Source organism: Pleurodeles waltl, chromosome 3_1, assembly GCF_031143425.1.
Source record: "Pleurodeles waltl isolate 20211129_DDA chromosome 3_1, aPleWal1.hap1.20221129, whole genome shotgun sequence".
Classification (NCBI taxonomy): Eukaryota; Metazoa; Chordata; class Amphibia; order Caudata; family Salamandridae; genus Pleurodeles; species Pleurodeles waltl.
Genome location: NC_090440.1, coordinates 648,460,951 through 648,484,243, shown reverse-complemented (window position 1 = coordinate 648,484,243; position 23,293 = coordinate 648,460,951). Strand labels below are relative to the sequence as shown.

General features: G+C 41.6%; 1 protein-coding gene across 1 annotated transcript in view; it reads left to right on the top strand.

Moving 5' to 3' along the window:
- Positions 1-23,293, top strand: part of LOC138283527 (mucin-5B-like) — a 402,759-nt gene that overhangs the window by 290,184 nt on the left and 89,282 nt on the right. The window contains exons 19-23 of the mRNA XM_069221467.1: positions 6,671-6,850; positions 9,168-9,407; positions 12,217-12,373; positions 18,119-18,247; positions 22,912-23,056. Coding sequence (XP_069077568.1) covers positions 6,671-6,850; positions 9,168-9,407; positions 12,217-12,373; positions 18,119-18,247; positions 22,912-23,056 — 851 coding nt within the window. The remainder of the gene's footprint in view (positions 1-6,670; positions 6,851-9,167; positions 9,408-12,216; positions 12,374-18,118; positions 18,248-22,911; positions 23,057-23,293) is intronic.

Here is a 23,293-nt window from a genome sequence, read left to right as displayed (position 1 = left end):
ACACCGTCACAGCAACAATCGACACAGGAACGTCCATCGACCTTATGTTTGCAGATAACCACCTTACCCTAGCCAAACCACCATGACTAGAGAAGGTATGACCAAGGGTCTTTGCATGTAGGCAAGCACAACCCCTACTAGGATGTTTCAAAATATTGGTGTCCCATAAAGCTGCAGGCGTCAACACCACCGTCTATGTGGCTGATGGAGGGCATGGCAAGCTGATCAGTAACCAGACAGCAGAAGCACTGGATCTGATTTTTTTTGCCTCTGGAGTACAAATGAAAGAACAAGAAGAATTTGCAGACATATTCCAAGGCATCCGCTGTCTGAAAGGAAATAAGGGAAGCTGCACATTGATCAGTCTGTACAGCCAGTTGCCCTACAACATCGGTACATCGCATTCCACCTCAGGCTGAAGTTTGAACAAGAGTTCAAGAAGCTAGAACGAGCAGGTGTTATAGAAAAGGTGACAGGCCCCACATCATGAGTAACCCCAATTGTTGTGGTAAAGAAGCAGAAGCAGCCAGGGGAAGTCTGCATCTGTGTGGACATGCGACTTCCCAATGTTACAATCCAACAGGAAAGCCACAGTGTATGACATCCTCGGGGAACTCAGTGGAGCAATGTGGTTCTCAAAAGTTGACCTTTCGTTCTGGATATTACCAGCTACCGCTCCACCCAGAATCGAGATATATTACAGCATTGTCGACCCACGTTGGCCTATCAATATATCGCCACCTCGATTTTAGAATCTGTAGCACCACTGAAGTATTCTAAAATATGATGCTGGTCAGTCTACCCGGAGATGTACAAGAAGCCCCAGTTCCCACCAATATTTCTGAAGTACAGAGCTTCCTAGGTATGGTGAATTATTGTGGAAGGTTCATACTTAACCTCACAGGACTCACCCAGCCTCTTTGTGAACTCACCAAGCAACCACCCCTTGGACATGGGGTGCCAAGCAGGAATAAGCCTTTCGCAAGACCAGGAAAGCCCTCTCAGCAGACACCACAGTATCATACTTCAACACACATAGTGGTAGACATGAGTCACAAAGGGCTCAGAGCAGTTCTTACCCATCAACAGCAACATCATGCCTGCATCCCTACCATCTATGCCAGCCAATCCCTCATGGAGACAGAGCAACAATGCTCACAACTTTAGTGTGAAGCAATCACCATATTTTGGGCTTGCAAACACTTTCACTTATATGTATATCAACACCTTTTATAGTCACAACTGACCATATGACCCTGATATTCCTATCCCAGGGCTCTGCATCCAAACCACCACCTCACATAGAAAAATGAATACGTCAGTTACAAGAGTATGACTGCTGTGTTAAGTATAAACTAGGTGATAATAATCCTGTGAATTACTTCTCCCAAAAACCTGGCACAGCATTTCCCAAAGAAGCAGAGGAAGCAGAAAAGATGGAGGAGCACATCCAGTACATCACCAAAAGGTCCAGACCAATCCTGCTGTCCTTAAATGAAATAATGCAAGTCACCAAGTACGATGAATGCTTGTAACTAGCAGTAGCTGCAGTCCAGTCTCGCAGGTGGCAAACCCCAAAGGAATACCTGTTACACAGGACCCCGGAAGCAAACAGAGTCCTATACCTTTTTAATGTACTACAAGAACTCTCAACAGACTCCAGTGGGTGTCTACTGAAAGGGCTCCATCTAGTAATACCTTCAAGCCTCACACACCAGGCCACCCAGCTAGCTTACCATGGCCACCAAGGGGTAGTCAAGAGCAGGCTTCACACAAAGGTCTGGTTCCTAGGCATAGTTGAAATGGTGGAAGCAGTGGTAAGATCTTGTCAATGGTGTCAAGTGTCAGGATCCGCAGAGTCCCCAACCCTGTGCTCCAATTTTGGTCAACTACCTAATGAGAGGTACACACTAGTCTTGATCAACGACTACGCCAAATAGCCGAAGATTGAACTGCCCGGGACTCAAACGCCTCCAAAGTCATTGCAAAGATGGAAAAGGTGATTGATTCATGGTCTCATGAGAGAGTTGGGACAGACAATGGATCACCATTTTAGAGCCAGGAGTTTGCTGACTAACTCCGGTCCTGGGGCTTCCTACACAGCAAGATAACACTTTGCTGCCCGCAAGCTAAAGGGGAGGTGGAACACTTTATGCGGACCCTAAACAAAGTGATCTGCATCACTCATGCTGACCAGCATCCCATGGAGAGAGCAATTTACAGTTTCCTAAAAGTGTATCGACAATCACTTCACTACACAACACAATTCCACACCACCCAGAGTGGCAGAGTCCTTTACAGGAACAGAGTGACAAACAAGCCGGCCAGCACCGGGCAAAGAGCCCAGAGCCTCTGTATTAGTCAAGGGCAGGTATCCAGGGAGCAAGTTCCAATTACCCTTCAATTGCATCCATGGACTATAGTGAGATGCCAGGGTACAATGGTCACAGCCTGTAAAGGAGATGAAAAACTTACCCACAATATTTCATTTTTCAAAAGAGTCAGAAGAGAGCCTCTGGAAAGAGCCGGCTTTCCCACAGGCACCGACCCTCTGTCAGAGACTGAAATATGGGTCACCATTAATTCCTGCTCAGGCAGAGAATTCCAAAAGCCCAGACATATCAAGGTCAGGCACAGGGCCATCGGAGGGTATCCAGGGCCACAGCTCTGTGAAAGCGTCCTCTATCCAGAGCTCCTCAGACCGGTGTGACCATCCGAGATACCACCTCCGAGATAGCTCAGTGCCCTTCACCTTCCTAAAGAACTTTCTAGTGTTAGGACTTGATAGAACTATGAGCCAAGGCAGGAAGTGAAAGGTCCAAGTCCGGTATGGTAATTTCCTTATAGCATACCTCCATACTGTTATGATGAATAGACTGTTGTTATTGTTGTTATATTAAAGTTGGGGAGGATTTAATGTACCATCCCAGCAGTACACTGCGGGGCAGACTAATTGTTGTCACCTGCATTCGTGGGGGTTTTGGTTTGATCCTGCACTTTGTGAGCTGATAAATATAAAAGGGCTTGGGCATGGCTGAGATCCTCAGTCACACTCCTGCATGTAAACCAAAAAGCATCTCTGTGAGTCTTTACCTGCACTCCGCATGCTGGCCGTCATGCCACAAGGCCCGATACTACAGGCTTGAATCTCAGACATCTGACTCTGGTTGAAGAGACCTCAGAGGGCAGCAAGCTGATTCCCACACTTGCTACTGGGGAAACAAGAGCCTTGTCATGTTTTTTAATCACTGTGAATGTGAGTGGGAAAAAGAAATGGTGAAACCGTTTGTGAAAACTGAGCCTGGGTACATCAGAATCTTTCACAGGGGAAAAGAAACAATTTATCCACAGCATTGCTTATGGACCATGCAAAGGCATATATTTAACAGCATTGTTGTATACATTAATTGAAAGAGGGGTAAGTGTGCATGAGGAGGGATGTATTTCTACACTCTCTAACCACACAGTATCCCATTTACACAGCCTCTACAGTACACATGACAAAAGCGTATGTACATAAGAGAAGGGGACACTTGCCATTCGAGAGTAAAATCTGGGATTTGTATTAGTTTACTATGGGTCCTAGGATATCCACTGTACGGCAAAGGTTATAGAGTGCGAGCATGGCCTTAAAAACAGAATCTTCAAAATACATCCTTAAACCAACAGGCATGCTATTTTCAAGCAAAAACAGCCCTATGTAAAACACCCCATCCTATAAAATTCTGCTACAACCTTCTCTGTCTTATGGGAGATGAGTATGGAGATGTGATAGCTGCCCACAAGTCTCTCACACACATTTCAATGTTACAAATACCCATATTTTTCAAACAGAATGTATGCGTCACATTAGAAACATAAATAACAAAAATCTAATTTTCTTAAAAAGATGTGCTCACTGACTGTTTATTCTGTACTGAGCAAAGGCTTCAAAGAAGCTAGACCTGGATGAAACATACCCACAAATGTATATTCTTGAGACTTATCCTTTCGCAGACAACGGTGACAAAGACAGTGACAAGTATCAGCAAATATTCTGGTCATGGGACCCACATAGGATCCACATGCAGATTGCTAATCCACATTAATACAGCCCTCCTGTACCCTTCATTCTGCTAAGGACAACAGTAAAGTAACAATAACATAACCCGCACTTTGAGGATGTGCTCCTTGTGAAAGAGCAAAATGCAGTCACTCAAAGTGAAGTTAGCCAGTGGCTGAAGGTGGACCCACTGCCCAGTGCTGTATGATACAAAATGTGACTGAAACAAAACAGACCAATGAGTGAAACCTAGCGACTGAAAGCCCCTAAGTTTCTTTTACATATACTTTTAGTAAAATCAAAACTTCTTAGCTAACTCCAGACCTGAAAATGCAAAAACTGTGGTAAGAAATGTTTTTACAACTCTGGTTGTTCCAGAAAGCTGGGAAGATGGTGATCCTAGCAGAGAACCTTTCATTGCTGCAATTTTAGGAAAATGTATGCTTATTTGCACTACCATTTTTGCAATTAAAAAAATAAATACAATTATACTAGTATTTTTCTAGTTTCTCTGTTCCCACCATGGAAACCTGCAAACCTTGGATAGCTGTAGAAGCCCAAGGAGGTAGGAAACATAATGCAAAGTTAGCCTGGATGCCTTTCACAGAAAACATTACAAAGGCTTAAGTGTGATGTGCCCTGAATATCAAACAATTACCCACAGATTCTAGTGGGAAATGGCCAAGTAGCCAGTTAGTTAAAGTGTTTATTTGCTAATAACTGTGACATCACTTGATAACTAAACATGAAACTAGCAGACATGTAGCATAGTTAGTCTTAAATGAGTGTGACAAGTTTCATGCAGCTCCATCAAGTGGGAACAAAATTCAAAGGAGGGTACATGTTTTCATGTGCTAATAACTTTGGTGAAATTTAGCAACTTCTGCTATTGCAAGAATCTATGGGGCATATTTACAAGTCCCTTGCGCCCCTTAGTGCCACTGTTGCATCATTTTTTTTATGCTACGGCGGCACTAAATAGGCCCTCACCCTCCTAATAAAGTTTTAAAAGTCATTCAAAAATAATATTAAGAAGTAAATTGTAATATTAACTCAAAAATAAATAATAGAAAAATAGAAGGCTTCTACTCTCATTTGATTGTTCGCAGTAGGTCGTGAAAAGCGCCTGACCTTCTCAATCAACCTGTGCTGGACTTTGCTGAAGGCCATATGCAGTTCGGGTGGCTGCCCGATATAGGTTGGCTGACTGGGTTAGAAATGACTTAGTTAGTTAGTTAGTATTAAGATGACTGCGCTATCAAAAGATTTAAAATATATTACATTTTGTTTTTCCAAAGTTCGCATCAATTTCTATGCTCACATATGTGTTTACATGTTTCACAAATAAAACACTGTTTCTAGCGTAGCAAATAAATAGAACGCCAGAAATTAGCCTGCCTGCTGTTTTCATTTAAAAACTGCATTATTTTTGTTATGCTACTAGCTATAATTTAAAATAGTCTACATGGTAAAAAGTTGAAAATCTCCTTCTACCACAAATACCAAAACATAATACCTGCTATTCCAGTTTCAAAGACTTAGTTGTGTTCAACAGCTACATTTGTCAGAGTGATCAAAATGTATAACTTTAAGACAGATACGTTTCATTTTGTTAATCTCTGTTCTGCCCTCCATGTCTTCATGGTTCACAACTTCAGCACTTTCCAGACCTAAATGGGTGACATCGTAATGAAAGATTTATGTCCTTAATCTTTTTTTATTTCAAACATATATTTATTATTGTCAGTGACCGTGTCGATATCTGTACTTCAACAATAGTTCACTAAATCTTACCAGAGCTAAAGAGAAGAAGAGATACTTAATATGAAAAAATACTGTACTTTAGGCAAGATGTACGAAGCCTTTTGCATGTCGCAAGCTGCGAAAAACGCAGTTTGCGGCATGCAAAAGGCCGAACATGATGCTCATTCCCAATGAATGCATTGCTCCACTTTATAGACCCTTACCCCACATTTCTTTTGGCACCTTTAATGCCTGCTCAAGGCAGGCATTAAAAAGGGACTACCATTATCTATAATGGGCCCCTATGTACTCTGCAGGAGTAGCAGCAACATTTTGGCACTACTCCTGCAGAGTACATCAGTAGTGAAAAAAAATTACACTATTGTCCCCTACCCTGCTCCATGGTGGGCAACATTTTAAATATGGTGCACACATGGTGGTGGTAGGAGGGCAGTAAGGGGCGGAAGAAAAGTGATGCTACACTAGGTGCAGCTCCACTTTACTTAAATCTGTCCCTGTGTTCTTTAGGACCACACTACTTTCTTTACAATTATTAGTTGCTGTGATGTAGATGGGCTCTAAAACCCTAGGTTCATAAAACTAGTTATGTTTATGTGTCCTTAAACCCTGCAAGAGTTCTATCTGACATTTACTTTACAGACGTCTGTGCTGTACCATTGTGGTGTCAAAGGAGCTTTCATTGCTGCTTCCTGTGCTTTACATATTCTTTGTGTAAGTGTGGCAGGTACTGCCATTGAACTTGGCCATCTAAAATATGACAATGCATCATGCTCATTACCCTTTGTAGTTTGTAGTATACCCTTTCTTCTGGTGCTCGATGCTGGTTAACTTAAAACTAACCTCTCACTTTTCCTTCCATATTAGAGCTACATGTTCACATTTAGGGATGCACAGTTCAAAGTGGAGGACACTCGTATAGGAAAGCGCGTGCCCTACAAGATCCGTTACATGGGCATATACCTGGTGGTAGAAGGAAGCAATGGGATGATCCTCCTGTGGGATAAGAAGACTACAATCTTTGTCAAGCTCACAACAGTGTTCACGGTGAGTCTTGTAGACCTTGGGTTGTTATCATTCATCCATGGAAGGTCTACAGCTCCGAATTCAGTTTGAACCTGGCTAAACAAGGCAAGGGTGATACAACAGCAGTGGAGCTATTGAACTGCTTATAGTCTCACCGACCTAATACCAAACAAAAATGAATGAATTGATTCATAACAGGCCAAGTAATCAAGACAGATAGGTGCAGTCAGACACAATGGGAATGGGGGAGAGACTTAACAATCACACGGATTGTTAGGTGGCTTTCTGTGACTAAAGCTATGGAAAACAGAGTATGAAGCTGTCGACCTGCTAACAGATTACACAGGGAATGTTATGTTTATGTACTCATGAACGCAATTATCTTTTTTTAAATGATCATAAAAAAGCAGTATGGCCCGCTCTGCATTGCTTTCCAAAGACACAAACTACTAGAAGTAGGCTTAAATAAACATCAGTGACAACCAAGGTGTATTCCTTGAGATTGTCAAAGTATTACACCTTCTCTGTAGGGTGTCATGTTTCAGAGCAGGGCCTTAAGGGGGGACAATCATTTAAAATTGCACCACTCTCAAAAGATTAACACTGTTCAGTTAAGAAGAAAATATTGGCCAAATTGTACCAATTGTGACTGATGGATATATGCTTGTACGTGAAGTTTGGGTACTTGGGTCATGGGTCTGAATTATTGTTGCTTGTACAATTTCCTGTTGATTCTTCCCAACCTTTGCATGAGAATATGGAAACAGAATTTTAAAAAGTCCAAGAGATAGGCTCACAGTTGTCTTAGAAGTGGAGGATCAACTGAAGTCCTCCAAGATACTGCAGAGTAAAGTATAATCAGACACAAATGAAGTCAACACCAGTGACTTAAGGTGATGTAGTGAGCTAATGATGATGAAAGGGGTTCAGTGAGATACTGAGGTTAGTGACGTACAGTTAACATCTATGATGCGGGTACTATCAAACTGAGAACTGTTTCTACACCTTTTAATACACTTAAATAGGTGATTGAATAATGAGGAATCAAAGATTTCGTACCAATGTCTGAAATAGTATCAAACACAGATGATATATGGCTAGCGGCACTTATTCCTTGTGACTAAGAGGCTGATTTAGAATTTGATGGAGAGGGCTCTCCATTGCAACAGTGACAGAGTACCCTCTTTACCAAACTGATTTACAGAGGGGCAGACCTTAAGTATCTCAGTGTCAGAGACTACTCTGTCACCATCGCTGACGCACTCTCTAGCAGTCTAATGGGGAAAAGGCTTTTGGACAGTTCATCAATTCAGTTGCCTCCTTCATTTAGAGGGAGCAGTCGAATAGCAAGTTTTCACTCTTCTTTACTGCCATGAAAACGGTGGCATTAAGGGACAGGAAATATGTTTAAATGACCCCCACAAAATGTGAGAAAACTCCCATGGTGTGGGGGTCATATGTTTTTGGTTTTTCAAAAGCAAAACCCCCCTTTTGGTTTTTGGTTTTGAAAAAACAAAAACATGTTAAAAGTTTGATGGTATCATCCTTTCAAATGGCAGGAACCATCATAAAGGCAATTCCTTAAATGTTTAGAGATACCCATAGGGCTGGCGGACAACTCTAAATTTGGCAGGAGTAAGGCCCTCCACCTGGCCCTCCATATGGCGGGAGTAAATTGATCTACCATGCCAATGGAATTTCGTCCACCTGTCAGACTCTAAATCAGCCCCAAATTCTACAGCATATTTGCAGTGGTTGCTTCAGACATGTGGAATTGAGAGAAATGTATTTAAAATGACCAAAATCATGACAAAACCATGCGCTTTATAGTATACTCAGACAAGGAACATATATTTCAGCACTAGTTGGGTGGGTCCTTCATCATGATTTCTAGATTAATGATACTCTAGGCCCTCCCTTGGGAAACACTGAAGAAGATGTGGTGTAATGGCTGGAGCTGCCGAAATTGAAGCTGGGGAACCAGGTTTGAGTCTCGGCATCAGCTCAACATCCTGTGATTCTGGGCAAATCACTCAACCTCCCCATGCCTACAAAAAATGAATGCATCCTTGTGTAACATAACTTGTGCTCATGTAAAGTGCTTGCGCTATATAAAACCACACAAAAAAAAAGCACTAAATGTTCATACTGTTTGTTGAATAATTTCCTCTATGCTTTTGTGTCAGCCCCAGAAATCTAGATTGGCAAATGTCTATGTATTCCTGTGGTGTTCATTAACCCCACAAGTGTTTATAAATATAAAAGGTCAATTTATTCATTCAGAGCAGCTGGGACTTTCATACCTAGTACAATACACTTTGAATTCTTCACCTCGTAGGGTGTTGCCTGCGGCCTCTGTGGGAACTTTGATGGAAACAGTTTGAATGACTTCACCACCCGAAGCCTCTCTGTGGTGGAAGACGTGCTCGAATTTGGCGACAGCTGGAAGTTCTCATCCTTCTGCAAAATTGTAGATCCCCCTCGAGTTCCCTGTTTGGACAATCCACCCAGGAGATTCTGGGCCCAGAAGCAATGCAGCATAATCTTGAGTGCTACATTTGCTGACTGCCAACGCCAGGTATTTAACTATGTCACAACCCCCTCGGTCTGTGTCCCTTTACGTTTGAATTAGCCACTTTGATTTAGTAGGGTATATCTCTCTAATGAAGGCCTATACCGGGGCGTAGCTGGGCCAGTATGATTAGGAGTTGGGGGGGGGGGCTATGAGCTTCAGATTTTCCAACAATCATGCTGGGAAGTCTTGTTAAACCAGATTATATGAGAAGCAGGATATGTTGGGGGTTTATGGGATTACAGAGAGAAATGCAGACAGTTAGGGGTACCTAAAACACAATATTTTTTAAATTAATCAACATTTTTAGGGCCTTCAATCCATAGACGAGAAAGTGTGTGTATGTTTTTGTTAGTGTGGGCACGTAAAAATCAGAGGTAAAGTTCGACAAACACTCCACATCACCCGACTGAAAGCACTTGTAACCAACTATTTATTACAAACTACATTTTTAGGGGGGTGTAACACCTCAAACCCCCAAGCCCACCCGGCGCTATGCCCCTTGGCCTAAATGAAAGAAGTGTTTCTGCCTTAATTCCTGTCTAGAATTTACTTGGTTAAACTAAGCCAGATGGTCTTGTCTAATTACTAGAATTTAACCCGCTTTTTGCTTTGCAATAAGTATCTCACTTTGTATTTTGGTACATTTTGTATTGTTTCTGTTTCGTAGTTCAGTTGTCTCACAATATGTAAGAAATATCTGCAAATTATGATTATCTCCCTAAAGTAGAATGATTGCCATGTATCAGCAAACCAGCTCATAGCTGCAGATGTACTTGAAAAGGATAAAATATTAACATTTAGAGAAAATCACCGGGGCGGCTCCTTCACTATGGTGAAGGAGTGACGCCCCATTGGCTGCTGCAGAAGCAGAAAATTAAAATAATCGTTTTCAATTGTTTTATTTTTCTACTTCTGGCGCAGCAGTGTAGAGAGGGGCAGGCTGGCCCACAGGAGGTGAGAGGGGAGGAAGGGAGAGTGCACTAAGTGCACATGTCTGTTTGGCTGGCCATCTGAGGCCGGCCAACACACACATGCACGCTTCGGTTTGTCCAACCCGGCAGCATACACAGCCGGGCTGGAGAAACTGCACAGACTGTAGGCTTGTGTCTGGCTGGCATCCCTAATTATAGCTAGATACCACTGCTATACATCATTGCTATTTGTAAATAGGAAGGATACTTCCCCTTTGATGTCCATCCTATGTGCAAATCGGAAAGAGTCACAACACCCATGTAATGAGTGGAAGCCTTTGGGATTATGAACATTGCAAAAAGGCATTTCAAAAACAAAAAAGTTGCTTTACTTAAAAGCAAACATGGACATGGTGGTCTGCTGTCCCCAGCAGGCCACTATCCCTGTGTTTTTAGCAGTTCCCAATGGGTTTGTAAATTGTGACCAACCTCATGAATATTAATGAGATATGTCAATTTCGAGCCCATGAGGAATCATTAAATGTGTCAGGGACACCTTAGTAGATCAGTGTTTTCCTAATAGCGAATCACAAAGATTTGCTATTAGAAAGTCACAAAGTTAAACCTATGTACATGTGGCCCTTAGTCTCCAATGGTGGGGCTAAGTCTCTATTACTTGGCTACTGAATGGTAGCTCGGAAGACATACAATCTAGCTGTTTATGGTAATTCATGAATTCTCAACGTTTGTGGAATTAGGATCACCATTTTAATGTTTATCTTTTTGATTCTCCCTTTTTAATTTAGAATAGTCTTTCATCAGTGGATGGAATAACATTATAATCCTTATGTCTTGGGGTATACCAACAGTTAAACACCATCTCCCTCTTTATAAATTCTACCATGTGGATCAAGCCTTTTGGTCTAGTTCAGGGCTTTTAACAGGTACCTTGTCCCCGCCAACTACTTGCAACCAACCCCATCATCCTCACACACTTCACCTTCCTCCCCTTCTTCACTCTCTGCTTCATAATCCAGCTCCAAAACATCCTCGCATTCAAAAGTGTCAGCGGACACTCCATCCTTCAGTTGTGATACTGGGGAAGGTCGCACAGTCACTTCCCCTGCTGTCTGCTCCTTAGGCAGCCCACCACACATTCGATCCTGCGCTGTTGGGAGGGCCTAATGAAACCCCCCTAGTTCTTCAGACCAACATCCTGGGACCATCATGTTCCCACTATGCTGGGCCCTATTATCTCCCCACCCCTACATCCAATGGGCTCAACTGCACCTGCTGCAAAGCACAAGTCCTGCTGGCCCTGAGTGTAGGACAACGCCTTGCCCTGACACCACCACCACCACCTTCTCCTATCTGTTTCATCTTGCCCACCATGCTCTGGACGTGTGCCTTACTTCCCATCTGGCTACTGCACACCTTGGCCACACTCATGTCCAGGGGGCCCTCCCACCTAAACCCCCTGGCAACCCCCCAGGCTCCTCAGACTACCCCTGACCTCCTGAAACCCCATCTGTAGGACCCTACCCCCTGGGGTCTTGGAACTGTCCTGACTGGTCCCAGTCCCCTCAATTACTGGGGTCATCATCAGGCTCTTATACCACCCTACTGCCTTTGGGTCAATGAGCAGTGGCCTACAAAGCTATAATGTAGACTCCAATGTGTTTGGTGAGTGTTTTAGTAGGGCCATGGGCAGTGGCCTACAAAGCTATAATGCAGACTCCAATGTGTTTGGTGAGTGTTTTCCTCTGTGTTGTGGCCCTCTCTAAGGGACCAATGGGTTACATTTTGTACAGTGCGTAAATAATTAGCAATGTGCCCGTAAAAACATGAGTGTGGCTGAGCAAGTGGTATAACTCACCATTGCTGTTCTCTTCCTGGGACAGGTCAACCCAGTTCCATACTATGATGTATGTGTGACTGATTCTTGTGCCTGTGATATCGGTGGGGATTGTGAGTGCTTCTGCACTGCGGTAGCTGCCTATGCTCAGGCCTGCAGTGACAATGGAATTTGTGTCAACTGGAGGAGCCCTGAAATATGCCGTGAGTACCACGCACCTATCTCACAAAACTAATGTGCAACACTAATACAAGGGAAGCAGGTTAAGGGGAATCACAAAAAGGAGCATACACACATGCACATGAGGGTATGACTCTCATAGCTTCTTCTCTGAGTAGTTTTGTCATGCTTCTGACTTATATTGTCAAAATTAATGAGTATTTCAAAAGCTCTGTTAATCCCATTTCAAGACACAGAAATATAGGCCCTCATTATGACTTTGGCTGTCTTTTTCCACGACCGCCAAAGCCAAAGCTTGTCGATGTGCCTGTGTCTATGGTTCAGCAGCCTTCCTTCTGATTTTCATACAGCAGACCTCCATATTACGACTGCTGGCAGCTTTCCTTCATTCTTTAGGTGGTGAAGAGGCTGTTCCTCCGCCATCCCTGCCCCGCTAAAAGGACTCCGCCAGCTGTATTACGACCAGTATTACAACTTGGCGGTGTCCTGATGGCAGGTGATGGGAGCGCTGAGTCCCGTTCCCTCAGGGAGGAGCACCTCGTTGGACAAGGTAAGTGTCCTCTGGGGAGAGGGAGTGTGTGAATGGATGTGTGTGAGTGTGTGTATGCGTGTCATGAATGGGGAGGGAGGTAGAGTGTTTGTGCATGCGTGCATATGTGTGTGTAAATGTGGTGATGCGTGTGTGGATGAGTGTGAATGCTGGGGTGGGGTGCGTGTGTGCAGGCATGTAGACAGGGATGGGGTTGTGTGTGTATGTATATTGAAGAAAGGAGGGGGTGGGGGGATGGGGTGTGTATGCATGTCAATGGTGGTGAATGTAGTGAGTGTGTGTGTGTGAGTGGGGGTGTTGTGTGCGTGTATGTGTGTATGGATTTGGGGGGAGTTGCATGTGCGCATGACTGTAAGGGTGTTGTGAGTGTGAGTCAGTGAGTGTCAGGGTGTGCGTGTCTGTGGGTGGGTGTGGGTGTAGTGTTGTAAGGGAAGTGGGGGGCTCTTGGGTGGATGGGTGGATGGGTGGGTGGTGGAGTCATCTAACTGTGACAGGAGTGCAAATTCCTGTCACCGGTAGCCTTTACTCCACGAAATCCCTGGCTGAAAGGGGACTCGTAATACCGCCAGCAGTCTTTGGTGGACCCCCGAATCGGAGATGCTTATCTCCAGCCTGGCGGTCCAAACACCCTGGCGGTAGGAAAGGGAAAGTGGCATTTTGGCAGAGACCAAACTGCCACACTCGTAATATGGCAGTCCACACCGCTGGCCCGTCAGCAGTGGGACCACCACTGCGAGTCTGGCGGTCAAAAGACCACCAGACCCGTAATAAGGGCCATAGTCTTGTTTCTCCCACTGATTAACCTTTGTCAATTGAGCAATAAAATTCACCATGTGATAATAGCATTTGAGCAACATCAACACAAATTCAGTGCAAAATACAGGGCTTGACGGAGAATATGGTTAGAATAGCCTTTGTGACCCCTAATATGCTAAGTATGAGAAACACCTGCATGGCCCCATCTGCACTGTTCTTTTTTAATGATCCTGGAAGTAGTGATTTAAATGGGGAAGCGTGCCACCTGCTAGTGCTCTCCGTTACAGTAGTGGCATTATTTGTCCCTGGAAATGGTATATCACATGGAGACACAGTTATATAATTTATAGCACTTTATAAATAGCTGCTGATAAAGTGCTCTATGCATGAAGGGATATTCACCAATTTCCAGCAACGTGCAGATTAGTCTACAGCACTAATGCTTCTCTGCCTATTTGTGTTAAAGGTGGTACCTATTTATCCTGCTGATTATTCAGATGTACAAATGAAGGTTAATTTGCCAGGGTTCATGTAGCCAGGTTTATGCAGTGTCTCTAGAACTTGTAGGTCATACCTAACTTCCAGTTTTAGGAAACAACCTCAAGCCAGTGCAGACTCCCATTGACTTGAGATTACTTTTTGAAATACTTGAAAATTACCCTGGCCTAAAATTGAAACACAAATGTTACATGTGGACATTTCCTTCTGTAGTGAAAAGTACATTATATATCTTTAAAGACATCAGCATTCAGAGGTGTTGCTTTATTGCATACACTATGCTATGGTGATTGCAGTATGATATGGTTATTCCTGTTGCAACAATATTTACAGAGGATGCACAGAATCTTTCCATATCATAAAAAGCATTAAGTGTGTAAATGCACTGGGCAAAAATAACGTAGACTGTGCGAATTACTGAAGAAGCACTGGCTTCAGATGTATAGATTTATTAGAAAATAATGAAGTGGGAGTGTGGAGAAGACTGGAAAATATTTTCTAGTGGGAAGCTTGAGTGGAACTATTTCTAAGATTATAAATAGGTCTCTAATAGAAAGTACTGCATTCTATGATCATATGTTTAAATAAGTTTGAATGCATCGTGCAATGGCATTTGTGTATTTAGAACAAGATTATAGATACAGACAAGGCCTTGGAGCTCAGCAGGAATTTGCGCCCCCTTGTTGCACCACCAGGGCACTTCCACATTACCGAAAGCTTACACATACTTGTGCTCTCCCTTCTATAATACCAATTACCGGACCACATTTCAAGCCAGCGCAATGTCACAAACGTGTTCTTTCATTTGAACAGTGAAAAACATGTCTATGGTTCAGCAGCCTTCCTTCTGATTTTCATACTGCGACCCTCTCTCCAGGTGAGTCTGCATTGGAAAAAAAAAAAATTCTAATCAGCTGCATGGTCGTGAACTGCAGTGAATGCACTGCCACACACAGATCGTGAGCCCCGTTTGTATTTGGGCACCTGCTCATATTTCTATTACTACACATCAAAGAAGACAACTGCTAAAAGTAGAATGCCGGAAATAAGTCTGGAAAATCATTAGCTAACTACCTTAAAATTAAATAGAATAAACTACTCTTTGAATCAGTCATAGATGATAATAATCAGATTCATTCGAGTGACTTAGATATTTTGACTCAGTTTTGTAATTTTTACACTAATTTATACACACCTGAGCATACTCTACCGGACCAGGATATTTTGCAATACCTATCCTCAATTCCAAAAACTGTTTTTTCCTCCAATATATTTTCCATCTCTGGAAAAAAGCTATTTCCTTTACAGAACTACATCACACTTTGCTATCCCTTAAAAAGGATAGGGCTCTAGAACATGATGGTTTTACAGCAGAATTATGTACTCATTTCTCTAAGCTTCTTTTCCAAAATTACTTACATTGATTCACTCTTTCTCTAAGACTTTCTCTTCATCTGGATCCTTTGTTGATGCATTTTTTTGCTTTAATTCGGAAGATGGAAAAGACCTACCTTATTGTGAAAATTACAGACCCATTTCTTTGGTTAACTTAGACTATAAATGTTTTTCTAAAGCATTAGCTTCTAGATTAGATTGTTTTCTCCCATATTTTTTATGAAGGGAACAATCAGACTTTGAGTCAGGTAGATATATGTCAGATAATAATTCAAAGTCTGCTGAACTCCTTGAACCCTTAGTAGCCATCGACTTAGACGCTGACAAGGCTTATGATTGCATAACTTGGTCATTCTTATTTCATATTCTTCATTGGTTTAGCTTTGGTCCTAAAATTATCAATGTAATCTCTCTTCTATATTCATCTCCTCAAGCGGCTATATGTACTAATGGTTTGACTTCCAAGTATCTGCCTATGTGGATGACATCCTCTTATTGATGTCAAACCCTCATTCTTCACTTTCTAATTTCTCATCTGAAGTTAAATCATATGCTTTGGTATCTGGATATAAATTGAACACTGACAGATGTGAAATTGTACCACTAAACAAATTTACTTTCAAACAAGACTTTTCTTCCTCAGGTTTTAAATGGCAATCTATCCAATTGAAATATCTTGGTCTTCAATTTACTCAATCTCTCAATACTTCTCTTTCTATTAATCTTGGAACTTGCATTCACAAAGTTACTGCATTAACGAATAGATGACATCCTTTACATTTATTTTGGTGGGGTCGCATAGACACCATTAACATGATTATATTCCCCATTATTCTTTTCATGTTCTCCAATACCTTTTTTAATAGTCCACTTAAATCATATAAGAAAATCTACATACATCTGTCCACCTTTCTTTGGAATAATAAAAAGCCCCACGCGTCATTACTTTAATTGGAATGCCCTAAAGCAGATGGAAGTTTGAATTTCTCTGATTTTGCCAATTATCATAAAGCATTCATAATTAAACTGTCTCTACACTGGATCACATCTTCATCCTCATATAGTCCGTTATGGGTAGACTTAGAACGCAAGAACTTATATTCTTTCTCATTTCATGAGTTTCTATTATTTATGCAAAAAACTCAAAATTATTCAATCCAATCTTTAGACACTCTTGTACATTTTTGGCTTCTACTGACCGGCAATCCTTTTTAGGTTCCACCATTTGCGATAATTGTTTCATACAGAAAAAGAGTAGATCCATTCACTGGTCAGTTTGGAGGACTAAAGGATTAATTTGGGTTGAACTATTATACAATAAAGACTCTTTAATACCCTTTATACAAGCTCAGACTCTCTTTGGTCTATCATCTATATCTCAACACAGATTCACTATCTTACAAAACATAATTTCTCTAATTTCTCAATCATATAATCACTTCCAGTCCATCTCTTTAACTAACCCATCACTATCTGTTAATATCACTAGTTTCCTACATACAAATCCAAAGGCTCCTTTTATGTATTACATGCTTCAAATGATTGACCCAAATCCAATACTAAACTTGCCTGGGAAGATGATCTTCACATTACTTTTCCTATCTCAACATGGAAACAAATATGGATCAAAATTAGGAAATCCTCTTGAGATGCAAACACAAAACAAACCATTTTTTAAATACAATAGACTTTTTAGCAAAACCCACTTTTTACATAAAATAAACTTGGATACTCCAGACACGTGCTGAACATGCTCTGTACAGCACGCTGAGTTGAAACATTTGATATTTACTTGTTTCTATGACTCCGCTTCTTGGTTACACGTCTGGGTCCAAATTAATTTAATATTTCATTCCCACATACTTTATTCTATTTTTAATGTTTTCTTAGGTTGCATTTCTGATGTATGGGGGCAATGTCTCATTTAATGTGCAAATATTAGATTTTTTATTAGCAATTGCATTTCAGGAAATTACTAAACATTCAGAACACTCTACACAGTTGTCTAAAGCATGGTCGTATGCAGTCTGCTACAGTCATAGATTAGATACTGCATACATGCAACCTATATCTCTTGTTTTAAAAAGGCAAAAACTTTGGTCAGCAATCATGCAGTTTCTGGATGATTCTGCCAAACGATCATTTGCACCTTCACCTATCACTCAAGAAGTTCTACAAGTCCCCTCAATTCATGCTCTGATTATATTATATTCCTTGCTTATTATGTATTCTCTACTTCATACTTTATTGGTTACCTCTCATTCCTAATCAGATATCTAAATGTTTTTAATTCACTAATGTACAGAATCATATTCCCTTCACGCCCTCAGACTTCCCTTTTTTTTCTTAGTATTTTATTAATCTCTTCGGTTTGTACAGGAGCGATCAATTAAATTTTCGACAGTATAATGATTAACACATTTTGTGACTGAGTCTTCTTAATGTAAATGTATTTTTGTACTGTGCCAACCACACAATGAAAGCAACACAACATACTCTAAGATAGCTGGTTTTATTGGCATTTAAAATGGCTGTCTAATTCTGGGTCTGATCTCTTCCCTCTTCCCAGCCTTATTCTGTGATTATTACAACAGTCATGGGGATTGTGACTGGCACTATCAGCCCTGCGGAGCCCCCTGCTTGAAGACCTGCCGGAACCCCACTGGGCAGTGCTTGTATGTATTGCCACCACTGGAAGGTGAGAGAGGGTAGGAAAGCACAGAAGTTAAATGGGATTTCCACTCTGCTCCCAGCCACTGACTTTACTGTGTGGAATTACCATTAGTCATGAGCTTCTGACTGATAGTGTGATGTTTGCTGAGAGCCACAACTGTAGTGTTTTCTACCTGAGGGAGATGGGAAAAGCTTTAGTGAGATTAGAGAAAGCAAAGCAAAAACAGGTTAACTGTAAGAAGAAGAAGAATCTAGGGCCAGATGTAGCAAGACGTTTTGCCCATTCTGTGTCTATGGGAAAATGTGTTCGTACATATGGCTCCTTCTTCCTTATGTTATTTTTAAAATCCTACATGTCCTCTTTATGTCTCTTCGGAGGACTTGTCCAACAAGTGAAGAAACAGAGCGGGATAGTAGGATGGGAATGTTAAAAGTTCAAATGGACAGGTGATTAGAATGTGCAAAATCTCAGGTGGATAATGTTATTAGTGTGTACAAACAACTTCTAGCTATCGATTATGTCATCATACCCCACAGTGACATTAGTTCCTTGTCCATTTGTATTCCATATCATAGCTGTTGCTTCTGATGCACAGTTGCAGAAATGTCGGATGGGTCTGCGTATTGCTTCTAATTATAATGCCTTCCCAGTCCTTGACTGTGCTGAACGGGGTGTCTGGGCCAATGGGGGTGATCTTTCACGTCTTTCAGATAAGATCCTTCTAGAGATGGAATGAATAAACGAATGAATGTGAGCTCAATGGATGGATATATGTATGAAATGTTATTTCATTTAGCACAAACCCATGTGTTTTCTTGGAGATAACACACGATTATGTACAGCAATTTGGGGTCTACTCACGTGAACAGGACAATGTATTGCATATGTACCGCACATATTTATAATTTTAGGGAAAAGGTGATTCGCCAAGATAGACCGTTTTTTTGTCAAGTGCTGGGTCTAAATTAGACCCCAGGCCCCGAGGTTCCTAATTCGGCAGCTAACCTCTAGACAAAATTAACTCTGAATATTGTATTCTTGTTCACCACTCTTCAAAGCAAACGATTATGTCAACCTGAAAATAGAACTGCCATCTCAGCCTTTAGAGAACACCAAAATTGGAGAGAAATCTGTAAAGCAAATGACGCCCTTTTTAAGTAGTGGAGGAGTCTTAATGCCATCCTTTAAGCACTGATATAGGACTTCCCGTTTTCCAAAACAACACTTCACTGCATTTTAGCTGAATGAAGCAATAACAGAAGTTTGCTCCAATGTCGCATCACTCTAAAAGACATATAAAACACTCAAAACAAGTATAGGTATGCCATGTGTACAGAACCTTTTGAGGGTACAAACCCTGCGATTTGCAAACAAGTGTGCGACTGCAGAAAGGCGTTTTACAATGTACAAAAGCCCTTTCACAAGTCGTAAAATTCTTTCTGACTCCTGAAAATATATTTATCTATGGTATGAGACTGCAATGGTCTTCTCAAATCAGTGATCTGTTACTGACCCCTAAAAGGATTCACATTTTTAAGGGCTGGGGGGTCACAAACTGAAACCCGCCTAGTTAACATTCCTTAGACAGATTGATCTGCAACCCGCAGCATGTAGCCAATTTGCGATGAGACCTATTACTACATGCCAGTCAGTGTACACATTGCACATCTCTGGTTTCAGATGGCAATGGTACATTTGACCCATAACATTTCATAGATTTGCATGTTCAGAAGGTACAGACCCTTAAGGATGCTTGTGGAATAAATCAACCAAGGGTACCGTAATATTGGAATGTGGTCTTTGAGCTAGCAGAACTAGTCAGAATTTGGCGAGGTGCAGACAACACACTAATTTTATTTTGGAATCAGGTTACAACTATGAACAGAATATCACAACAGGGCATCATCTACTCTGCGCTTCCATCCTCTCTCCACCCATGCAACTGACAGTTCTCATATTATCACACATCCAGCAATCCACATGACCTCCCAAAGCTGAGCAAAGCAGGGGGAAATAAATGCATACACATTAGTACTCCAACCTCCCTTGAGGAGTAAAATAAAACACAAATATGTGAAAAAAACAAAAATAAATGTTTGTCAGCATTGAGAGTTAACTCACAATGGGCCAGATTTATGAGGGCCTAGCGCCATTCCAACGTCACTTTAGCGTCATTTTTTTAATGCTAATGTGGCATTGGAAGGCCAAAAACGCTGTGCCATATTTACAAAGTGTTGCAATGCTTGCATTGCACCGCTTTGTAACCCGTTGTGCCACATTATGCCTATGCCAGGCATAATGTTTGCAAGGGGGGCATTCCAGCGCTAGGGGGGTCTGAAAAAAGAGATTTCTTTATGTCATTTTTATCTGCATTTTTAATGCCTGTTAACAGGAGGTGCTAAAAAGAGGCTCCCATTGTTTTCAATGTGCCTATGGGTGCTTTGCAGGATTAGCGTACAAAGTGTTTATGCTAATCCTGCAAAGCACCAGACTAATGTCCAAAAATTAGGACGCTAGCCCACCTTACTACTGCCATGGTGCACTATATTTTAAATATGGCACACACATGGTGGTGTTCGGGGGGCAAGAAAGTGGTAGTGCACTAGGTGCATCACCACTTTTCATAAAACTTCCCCAATGTTTATTATGTGGTTCCTACACTCCATATACACAAAATCTCCATACTTAGGCACAGGTCACAGGACCGCTGTCTCAAATTCATAATCAGTCACTTGTCCCAGGCTCCCAAAACCACAAAGAACACCACAGCTGATTTATCAGCATGTTGTCAGACCCCACCATCTTGGAATCATGATTTATTTTTACTTGGGCTTTGGGCCTCTACCACTATGTTAGCCTAAACTTACATCCTAGCCTCAGTGAACAAATAAAACAAGCTCAAGCCGCATGATAAACCACTCAAAACATCTGATGTAATTTCGTGATGAGACACACTGTCTCAGCACAGAGCTAAGTGCATGTTTCTTGCGCATCTTGAAGTTCATACATAAAAAAACTCCTCATTTCTCCCAGGTAATCTGTGTGTATGTATGTGTATGCTATTTTTATGACGCACACTGAGCCAAAAATAAGAGGAAAGCTGTACAGGGAGAAGCATTAAGTCAATGAGTGATAGTAGAGGTAAGTGTGTTGTGGATGCTTAAGGCATTGTGATATATTGTTCTGTAATAAGTTGAGTATTCAACTCTTTCCTAAACTGGAGCAGCATTGTAGCATTCCTAATGGATTCTGGGTTGCTAACAGAACCTGGGTACATGGAAATAAAAAAGACCTGCTGCTATGGTTTTTCTTTTTTACACTTCTTATTCTGCGGTCTGGTCGTTTTCAGGCTGCAAGTGTGCTGAGAACTACCAGTGATGGTGATCTTATCTGCAAGATTAGTGGGGCTTCTGGTCATAACAGCTTTGTAAATCATGCAGCTGGTTTTAAAGACTGTGCGAGCTGGCAAAGGGGGGAGTGTGTTTCATGTGGTCGTAGTTCTTCAGGATCTGGATGAGACGTGCTGCGGTTTGAAGAATGTCTTTAAAGTGTGTGTGTTTTGATTCTGGTAGTCCAGTTTGTAGGGAATTACCAGCATCTAGATTCGACAGTGTAAAGGCTTCAACAGCAGTTCTGACGTTACTCTTCTGGAAGAGGTTATTTCACTTTGTTTAGACAAGAGCTCTGGTACAGGCTGTTTTTGTTCTTTTGGCAATGTGTTCCATGAGAGTGAGATGTTGGTGCCCAAGAAGATGCAGAACAAGTTGAAAAGGTGAGCAGATATTGCCTCGTTCCATTTCAACATTGTTCGATCTAAAATCCATTGATTAACTCACAGAAATGTAAGGTTATAAGTGCAAACCGTGGACACCTCAGATTAAAAAATGCAGGTGATTGTCTCTGCGCTGAGTAGGTACAGCTCATCATGATGTGGCTCCTGGAGTTTTAAAGACAATGCAAAGTGGCTCAGGCATAAGCCTTCTTTAGTTTCTCCTACGGCTAAGCCCTGTGTATTTACAGGAAATGCCAGCATCCCTAACATGAGACAAATATATCAATTTGCTCAATTATATCCATCAATCAATCCCAAATTAGGACTAAACACCAACCCACACCTAACTGGAACACTTTTACGATTGCAGGGCAGTGAAATATAGAGAACATTGGCCCCTTTCACCAGGGTTACCTTCCAGGCACTTCTACCCTCAAACACCGACAGACATATACTTTACAGGATCTCATTGCACCTTTGTTATCAGTTCAGCTTCAGAGTTTGTTTCTTAGTGAAACAGGGGTCAGGACATGTCGATGTGTTAAAACGAACGAAATATGTTAAGGTTAAGAGGTTTGAAAAGTGTGCTGGTTATAGAGGACACAGTTTGTAAGCATGAGGGAAGGCTACCCCACTATGAGCAGATCCTAACTTGATCAGCTAGCCACTCTCCACTCTTCTAACGGGCATCCTCACACAATTCATGCTCAGGATTCTGTATTACCTTACAGGCCATTCCTGAAGAGGACAGGGAATAGACACAATTATTCACATTAAAAAAGTCAACTCATTGGAGAATCAGAACAATGCTTTCTGCTTTATGCAGGTTCCTTTTCTCAACTGCTATTGTGTCCCCAAATGTTTACAGGATTAAGTGTACCTCAATGCTTAAAATGGTTTCAACACCCTTTTCTAGGATGCTATCCTCGTTGCCCAACAGAAAGACCATTTTACGATGAAGACAGAAAGCAGTGTGTAGCAAAGTGTGGGTGTTACGATGACGAAGAGAACCGCTATGAGTTTGGCGAAAAGGTGGATCTCTGTGTAAGCTGTCAGATCTGGTAGGTACCTAAGCCCATAAAGTTAGATGTACTGTATTAGAATGAAGTAATTTGCATGATCTTCTTAAGATGCCCTTCTCCCAATAAAAAGTATTGCTCTTCATCATGGTAGACTGTGTGACAATTTAGGGCTACAATTTTTCAATTGACATCTAATTTCTAAGATGTGCTTAAGAGCTTTACCTGCAGTGTCACATTGCTCATGACAAAGTAGAGAGCAAGTCCCACATAATGTGA